Source organism: Perca fluviatilis, chromosome 6 (assembly GCF_010015445.1).
Source record: "Perca fluviatilis chromosome 6, GENO_Pfluv_1.0, whole genome shotgun sequence".
In the NCBI taxonomy this organism is placed as follows: domain Eukaryota; kingdom Metazoa; phylum Chordata; class Actinopteri; order Perciformes; family Percidae; genus Perca; species Perca fluviatilis.
In genome coordinates this window covers 331,221-339,434 of record NC_053117.1, presented here as the reverse complement: position 1 = coordinate 339,434, position 8,214 = coordinate 331,221, and the positions used below count along the sequence as shown (strand labels likewise).

Here is an 8,214-nt window from a genome sequence, read left to right as displayed (position 1 = left end):
AATTCAAAGTGCTTTACATAAAATAATAAAGAGCAATTGAAAACAATTAAAAAGAATAAGAAAAAAAAGCTACAGTAAAATAAGACAGATATGAAATAGAAAAATGAAAGTTACAGTGCAGTGTTTGAAATGAGCAATTACTTAATTAAATAAAAATGCAGCATCAAACAAAAGTCTTCAGCCGTGATTTAAAAGGACTGAGAGTTGCAGCGGACCTGTGGCTTTCTGGGAGTTTGTTCCAGATATGTGGAGCATAGAAACTGAACGTTGCTTCTCCAGGTTTAGTTGTGACTCTGGGGACTGAGAGCAGAGCTAGATGACCTGAGAGCTCTGGGTGCTTCATAATGTAGCAGCAGATCAGAAATGTATTTTGGTCCTAAACCATTCAGTGCTTTATAAACCAACAGTAGTATTTTGAATTGAATTCTTTGAGAGACAGGAAGACAGTGTAAAGACCTCAGGACTGGAGTGATGTGATCCACTTTCTTGGTCTTAGTGAGGACTTGAGCAGCAGCATTCGGAATCAGCTGCAGCTGTCTGATTGATTTTTTAGGGAGACCTGTAAATACACCGTTAAAGTAGTCGAGTTCACTGAAGATAAAAGCATGGACACATTTTTTCCAAATCCTGCTGAGACATAAGTCCTTTAAGCCTTGATACATTTTTAAGGTGAGGCTAACTTTGTAATGTCATGTAGCTGTTGAAACTCATGTCGGAGTCCATGACTACACCAAGATTCCTTGCTTTGTCCGTCGTTTTTATCATTGCCGATGGAAGCTGAGCGCTGACTTTTAATCGTTCCTCTTTGGCTCTAAAAACTACTACCTCAGCTTGTCTTTGTTTAACTGAAAAAAAAGTTCTGCCACATCCAGGTGTTGATTTTGTTCAATGCACTTACTCAGTGTTTGTATTGGACCATAGTCCCGTGATGATATGGTTATGTAAATGTCTGTGTCATCCGCATAACAGCAATATCAAGATTGTTATCATTATTAACTATATGATTAACAATATCAATATATGGCCTATGCTTTTGTAACACCTCTTGAGCGTGGGGCAGTGTTGTCAGTTAAAGTATCCTTAAAAACAGGATAAGTGAGACAATGAAAACATGCTGCCGTTCAATGTAGCTGCTCTCATCAGAACGTTTTTTTTCAACTTCATTTCACTCCATAGTCTGTCACAGTTCTTTCTGCTTCACATTTTGTCTTGTTTATACCTGGTAGCTTCAGTACCCATTTGATGTAAAAAAAACAACAAAAAAAAAAAAAAACAGGGTTATAATTAAGCATTTACTACGATTGATATATCAAATTATTAGCTGAGTGTGATTTATGTTAAGCAACTCTCTGCTTCAGATACTAGTTGCAGTGTTAACACTTGAGTCTTATGTTACTAAGAAGATCCACTGGAGCATTTACAATTTGTCATATGGGAGTATTACATTATATTGGGGAGTGTGTGTGAACAGCTGTTTTAGACACAGTGCTATGTCCTGTGCATTGAAACATATTGAACAAGTACACTAATAGTTCATTGAATAACATCTTTTTTAGGGCTATTCAAACTACAAAGTGGAAGTTACTTTTCGTTGCACTGTTAGTATGGAGGTGTAGCAAAAAAACAGGAGAAGCACATTCTTAGCTGTTTATGGTGCAGACATGAGGACAATGGACCTTTTTCACAGCAGACATTTTGACTTGTCATAGTAGGAAAAGCACAGCTGAAATTCATAACCTTAACGATGGCTCAATTCCATCAAGTGTCCCAGTAAGCTATTTCAGTGAGTCAGCATGCACAATACCAGGACCTCTCCTAAGTGCAATGCAGCCATCACGAATGGTTTTGAATACAAATGTGCTTTTCCTACTATGACATGTCAACATGTCTGCCGTGAAAAAGGTCTACGAATGCTACGAAACTAGAAAACCGCCGTCGCACAGATTCCATGCATTCACATTTTAAAATGTTAACTCTGCGCGGAATGTGTCAGTGAGCAAACGTGTTTTTCGAGACTAGTATATAGGAAGCAGCACATTTGTGGAAAACTCCCTGCTGGACGTCACTCCTTGGACTACTACTCCTTGGTATACTGCAGTGAGTTGTTGCTTACTGATCTGTAATCTGTATATATTTGTATTCGTTGTGTACAGGTTATATTTACATATTCTGTATTTCTTTACTTTACAGAAAACCACACACCCACATACAAACACATACTATCACAAGCAACAAGCACTGTATTCACCTGCTGGAATTGGATGTCAATAAATCTGTTGAACTATACCAAAGGTTGCAGCGACTCTCTTACCGGACTACATAGCCAGCTCGGGTAGCGCCAGCACATAACGTACACAGACTTCACAACGTTGCTATTTATGTATGAAGTAGGCTACCCATAGAAATATAATTTTATTTTTTTTATACCTTTTGATGGCATGTAATTGCAGTGTATGACTAAGGGGGGCACTGTTGATCTTAAATTGAGCTCCACATAACACATTTCATGCTTGTAATCACAGCGAGCTCTTTATATGTGTAGCCCCTTTCATGTTTGAACCAATCTTCTTAAGCAGCTGTTATCACCCTGTAAGGACAATAATCACTAGTTTACAGGCTTATATATCAGACAATACCAGGATCATTTTTGATTGATTCTCATTGCACATTAGTACAAACAAACACATAAATTATATTCATATGATTGATGTGTTTGCATATATCAAATATCAACATATTAATTACACTACACTCTTAATGATATTTTTCCAGCTGTACCAATGTTACAGTAGTGAGTAACTAGCCTCCGAAGACTTTCTTTGTGTGGCCAAACTCCTCAGTGTGCTCAGGCAAGATTGTTCTCATGGCAGCGGCATTTTCAGGACTTAGGAGTCTTTGTCTAGCCATCAACAAAAGCCTTTGGATTACTGGTAAGGCAGGCTCACAGTACAGCTGCATGCGTGTATGGGCAGGTCAGTGGAATGACTGGAGCTCCGGTGGGCTAAGAGCTCGAAAAAATGCAGTTAGGTGAGATTGCAGATTAGGGGGGAGGGAGGGAGGGGAGTGGGGACAGGTGGTGATTCCATGGAGGGAAACAAAAGGCACACTTCACTTTCTTCATAGCTCGGGGGGAAAAACCGGGGGAAAAAATTGTCTGAATAAAATGATTTGTAACCAAAGAGTTGTATTCTTGAACAAAATAAAGTGTTGAATAAAGCAAAAAGCTTCTCTAACCAGTGTGGATTCTGTGGTACTGTGACATTTAGCAACTCCACTTTCTACCTTTGCAACTGGCTGTCCTACCTGTGAGCTCATTCCGCCTGCAGGACAATAACAATGCTGAAAGAATGAGGGCCTTTGATTGGCCCAGACGGCAGCCAATCTGAACGCAAAGAATGAGTCACAGGGAAGCCACTGCACCTATCTGCACTCACCTGATACTTTACCTGGCCGAGCTCAGACCCAGCATCTCATTACCTTTCCAATACAATCTATAACTGAGGCTCATTGTGCTCTGTACGCTCCAGCAGTCAAGGTGTTCCTCTGTTCTGGCTTCACTCAGACAAAGACAAGAAGCCATGGCTGTGGCTAATTTCCAGTACATTACCCGGATGAGCAGTGGCTTCAAAGTCTACATTTTAGAAGGTAAGCTTGATTTCTTTTATTCCCTTATGTTGCTTTATGGGAGTGAATACTTGTATTGCCTCTGCTGTGGTTATGCTATACCATTTTAGTGTATAACATATGTTTCTTATATGTTCATTTTCATGTCATGTCACAACCTAACACACATGATATATTTGTTCATTACAGTGGCAGTTACCTTTGTTCTATGCATGATATAGAGAATCAGGTATAAAGAATCCAATGTGATGACAGTCACATGGAACATATACACTAAGAGTAACATTCAACTTTTTAAATATACTTTGTGAAATATGCTTTTTTTGTCTTATACAAAATAGCTTGTTTGTTCATAAAGAAAAGATAAGTGGGGTGGTTCATGTAGGAAATCTAAAGAATGTATTAAAGAATAAATAAATCCTTATTTATACTTATTGTCTTTGAAGGTTCTCACGACTGAACTAAGGTTTTGTAAATTGTGTTAACACTCACAACTGATATCCATGGGTATCCATACAATCTGAGTAAACACAGCAAAACAGAAGGTCAGGACGCATATTCTCTCTGCGAACAAGGGAGAAATATCCATGCCTGAGGCATTAGAAAATCAGCATAGGTGTGGCTATACCTGCCCCCCTCCCCTCCACAATGCCACTGTGTGTGAATGAGTAGCTCACAGGTGTTGGGAGTGCTCAGCCAGTAGGAAATGTGGATTGGAGTGAGCATTTGGGGTGTGAATACAGTGGACAACTTTCAAATTGTCTTTCAATTCGAAACACATAATCACCTCATTGTTTGACTTCAATAGATGTTGTTGTTGCGGCTTCTTTAAAAGCACTCAGCAGTTGATTTGAATACAGTCGAAGGAGCTTTGAGGGACTCCAGCCTGCCACATCCATGTGGATTTTCAAGTGTTAACTGAGGATATAGGCAAACAATAGGCCCCAGGATAATGTGCTGCCATCACATTCTCAAACAATGCTTGGTGTTTTGACTGTATGCATGACGGTTTTGCACATTTGAGCTTGCTGATGTGAGACAAAAGCCAGGAGAGAAAATGGATTTAAAACTGTTACTCCTGTCGCTTGTGACGGGCGCCCGGAAGCTCAGTTGGTAGAGCGGGGGCCCATATATAGAGGTTTACTCCTCAACGCAGTTGGCCACGGTTCAACTCCGACCTGCGGCCCTTTGCTGCGTGTTGTTCCCCTCTCTCTCTCCCCTTTCATTTCTTCAGCTGTCCTGTCAATAAAGGCCTAAAAATGCCCTAAAAAATAATCTTAAAAAATAAATGATGACTACCTGCATTTATAAAAAAACATGGAAAATAATTTTGTCGGTGTAACTTGCAACCTCAACATACAATGCATTTGTTTTAGTCAAAACATCAATGGCATCATCGGCTGCATTTTGATGTGTTTCAACCTTTGTAATTGTCAAAAATCTGGTGTGTCTGCATGTGTGCTCACTTTGATGACCCTTTCACCAATGGGTGCCGCCCGAATCAGGGTCCGCAAAGACTAAAAAGCTGGTAGATGTGTGGCACCCCCATTCTAACAAAGCCTGTTGATTGTGCCCGTTTGGCTGAGTGATAGGGCTGAATGCCAACATTATGCAGGAAAACAACATTTACAGTTAGCACTGAATCAGCTACGTATGTTGTAACCCTTGCAGATCAGGTAGATCGAGTTCTACAGCTTAACTGAGTTTACAATTAACGGTGACAAAAAAAACAATGTTTTCCCACGAATAGCAGTCATACAGGTCCACGTCATGGATCAAAACAAGCAGTTACTCATCGCTGAGTGCCACACAGCATTTAGACAGTAGTAAAATCATCAGTGCCAGTAAATGATCCTTAGATTTCCCAGTTTTCTTTCTGGCAAATAAGCCATAGCCAAAACACAATGTTAAAGACTCATATTCTAATTCTGCATATCATTTTGTTTTTCAGGTCAGCCCCACCTCAGGAGCGAAGACAGACACAGACATATCGCAAATGAGCGGGCTCGAGTCCCAACGGTGCATCCAGTCAAACGCAAGCATAGCCACGAGCGGGGTCTGACATTGGAGGAAAGGTTGGTGCGACTGCTTTATTCATGTTCACAATAGTAATTTAATATAAAAATTTGCATTATCCTTAAAGGCGAATCGTGTGTCATTTCCTGATGAATAAATGTTTCAGGCGAGAGCGGGTACTGAGCAGAAGCAGCGCCAAAGCTGCCCAGAGAGTTGCACAAGCACCAGTGATGTTCAACAGGCTGCAGAGCCCCACATCTACCTGGAGTCCAACACCCAGCCCCACCAGCCCCCTGCCCACCCACGTGTACTACACACCGGTCATGGACGAACCACTTGCCCTCATCAAAAAACCAAGAAAAGACCCTGAAAGCACAGAGGGAAAGAATAAAAGCTTTGCTCCCTCTCAAATCCAGGTAATTCACCACAAAAAATAAGTCCCACTTGTGTGCACAACACATGTTCAATGTGCTTTTTTCTCGGCTATCATGTCGTAACTTATGAAAAAAGTGTCAGTACTGTATGTCCCTTTGTAGTCTCAGCGTAGCTCCAGGCTACCCACAGCAGTAGAACATATCCCATCCCATCTGTAGTCAGTGAATCCAACTGCATAGGCATTCTTCTTCTGAGAGTGTAAACAAGCCTAAGCTTGTCCGAGCTATGCAATCCAGCCGGATTCAGGAAGAAAATGTGAGCAATGGAGGGAGGAAATCCATCAACAAGACCAGACAGACAGCTCTGTCTTTGACCTGCATACGTATGCCACCACACTGGGAGTGATCAGACTTGCATGTGCAAACTCATATTTAATCAGTTTTTTTTTTATTGTTTAGTTTTCAAATTGAACCCTGTACACTATTTTGTTGCGATTGGATAAAGACAGCCAGGTCTAGGTAAAAGTAAGAATGTTGTGGGACAAAGAGGAAACACAAAGCAGGCGTTGCTGTGTTATAAGTGCAGAAATAAAGTCATTTTGCTGTGTCCTATCATTCAGTTAATGACCCGTCTTGTTTTCCCCCCCAGATGCGTCCCTCTGTGATCACTTGCGTCTCCTCGTCAAGAAACCCGTCCTGCAGATCCGAGGTCCAAAGGAGCCCCTCATCAGGTCAGTCTCACGCTCTTGCGAATGAGCTCACCCACCAGACGGTCACTACCTAATCATCAACACGCCCATCATAATGTAGACATCCACTCACTTTTCCTGACTCACCGAGGTGTGTATTTGACTTTTGTTGTCCATCCCTTCTCTCCCAGTGATTTCCGAACGCAGCTACGACCACGTGGTTGAGGAGCACTTCCAGAGGAGCCTTGGAGTGAACTACCAGAAAGCTCGCTCCCAGCAGCTCTCCATCAGCGTGTCTGTGGATGACCACTTCGCCAAGGCTTTGGGAGACAAGTGGCTGCAGATTCAATCCAAGTCTTCCTCCTGTTCCTCCACACCTCCCAGCAGTCCGAGCGTCACTCACTCCCCCACCTACAGCCACAGCCTGAACCTGTCCCACAAAGAGTCCACCAGCAGCTCATCGCCCACTTCCAGCCGCTGGTCCGTCAATTAAAAGCAGAAACGACCTCTGATGTGAAAAGAAACTGTGACTTGTAACATTTCACCGCGCGCAGCTCGGCTTGTCGGGGCAATGGAAATGCCAGCGCTATAGTGTTGAGAGGGCAAGCTAACCGATGCAGGAGCGCTGTCACTTTGAACCTCTGTGTGTCCGAATTTAAGGCCCGCTGACGCCGACGAATGTAGCAATAATTGGGATGTCCGTGCTTTGTTACATTTCTATCCTCTGCTTGTTGATAGCATCTGAATACCTGAGGTACCGTAGGCGGTGTTGTGAGATGATTGAAAAGTCAGCCAAATAATCCTTAACATTTCTATGATTTTGTGTCGTTCCTTCGATTTGCAGTCTGAATGCCACATTTCCATTGTATTATATTTATGTTCGGATAAAACCTGGGTTCCTTACAGTCTGAAATGACTAGCCTGTCTGCTGTATAATAGTATGCTTATCAGCTGTACACAAGAGAGATTTTGTTTTTTTTAAAGACTTTGGAAAAATAAACAATCTCAAATATTCCTTAATAGCTTTGTGTGTTTGTCATTTGTAAAAGCATACCTTTGTTGTCATCTGACAAATCTGTAAAGAACAGTTTTTATTTTTGCTAGAATTCCTTCAGACAGAGAAGCCAAGGATGTCACAAAGTGAATAAAACTCCCTTTGATCTTGAAGGTTGTGAACCGACAGACACCTGGGCAGGGTGGTGTACCAGACTACATCATTTCAGTTGTGAGTCAGTGTGCGTCTACAACACGTCCGGTGCACACAAGTCATTTACTCTGAGAGCTCTTGCCACACACAGAGTGGGAATTAACTGGATGTGTGAGCAACACGTTCGGGACTTTTTCCTGTAAATTTGAGGGAATGTAGGGTGCATGTCCCAGCAGGCACCAGGCCTTGTGTTCTGACATTCCTGTCTCCTGAGAAAATTACTCTGTAAGAGCCTACAGATCCTGTTTGGCAAGGGTTAGGAGGGAGGGAAGAGGGGAAGGAAGGGTTGGGCTAATATAGGCCT

General features: G+C 42.0%; 1 protein-coding gene across 3 annotated transcripts; it reads left to right on the top strand.

The window, feature by feature from the left end:
* The first annotated feature begins 1,856 nt into the window (after nt 1-1,856).
* On the top strand, nt 1,857-7,723 carry vgll4l (vestigial like 4 like). Of its 3 annotated transcripts, none has more exons than XM_039803837.1 (6): nt 1,857-2,087; nt 3,528-3,645; nt 5,576-5,699; nt 5,807-6,056; nt 6,664-6,745; nt 6,895-7,723. In XM_039803837.1, the coding sequence occupies exons 2-6, from the start codon at nt 3,579-3,581 to the stop codon at nt 7,194-7,196; spliced, it is 825 nt and encodes a 274-aa protein (XP_039659771.1). In that variant the 5' UTR covers nt 1,857-2,087; nt 3,528-3,578; the 3' UTR covers nt 7,197-7,723. The 3 variants fall into 3 exon arrangements, with proteins under 3 accessions (XP_039659771.1, XP_039659770.1, XP_039659769.1); XM_039803836.1 differs by having other exon boundaries at nt 1,857-2,097; XM_039803835.1 differs by lacking the exon at nt 1,857-2,087 and having other exon boundaries at nt 3,467-3,645.
* The last annotated feature ends 491 nt before the right edge of the window (nt 7,724-8,214 follow it).

Coding starts and splice junctions, on each gene's coding strand:
- vgll4l (XM_039803837.1), top strand. CDS start 3,579: ATGGCTGTGGCTAATTTCCAGTACATTACCCGGATGAGCAGTGGCTTC. Junction 6,057..6,663: donor TTGCTCCCTCTCAAATCCAG/GTAATTCACCAC, acceptor TTTCCCCCCCAG/ATGCGTCCCTCTGTGATCAC. Junction 6,746..6,894: donor CCAAAGGAGCCCCTCATCAG/GTCAGTCTCACG, acceptor CTTCTCTCCCAG/TGATTTCCGAACGCAGCTAC.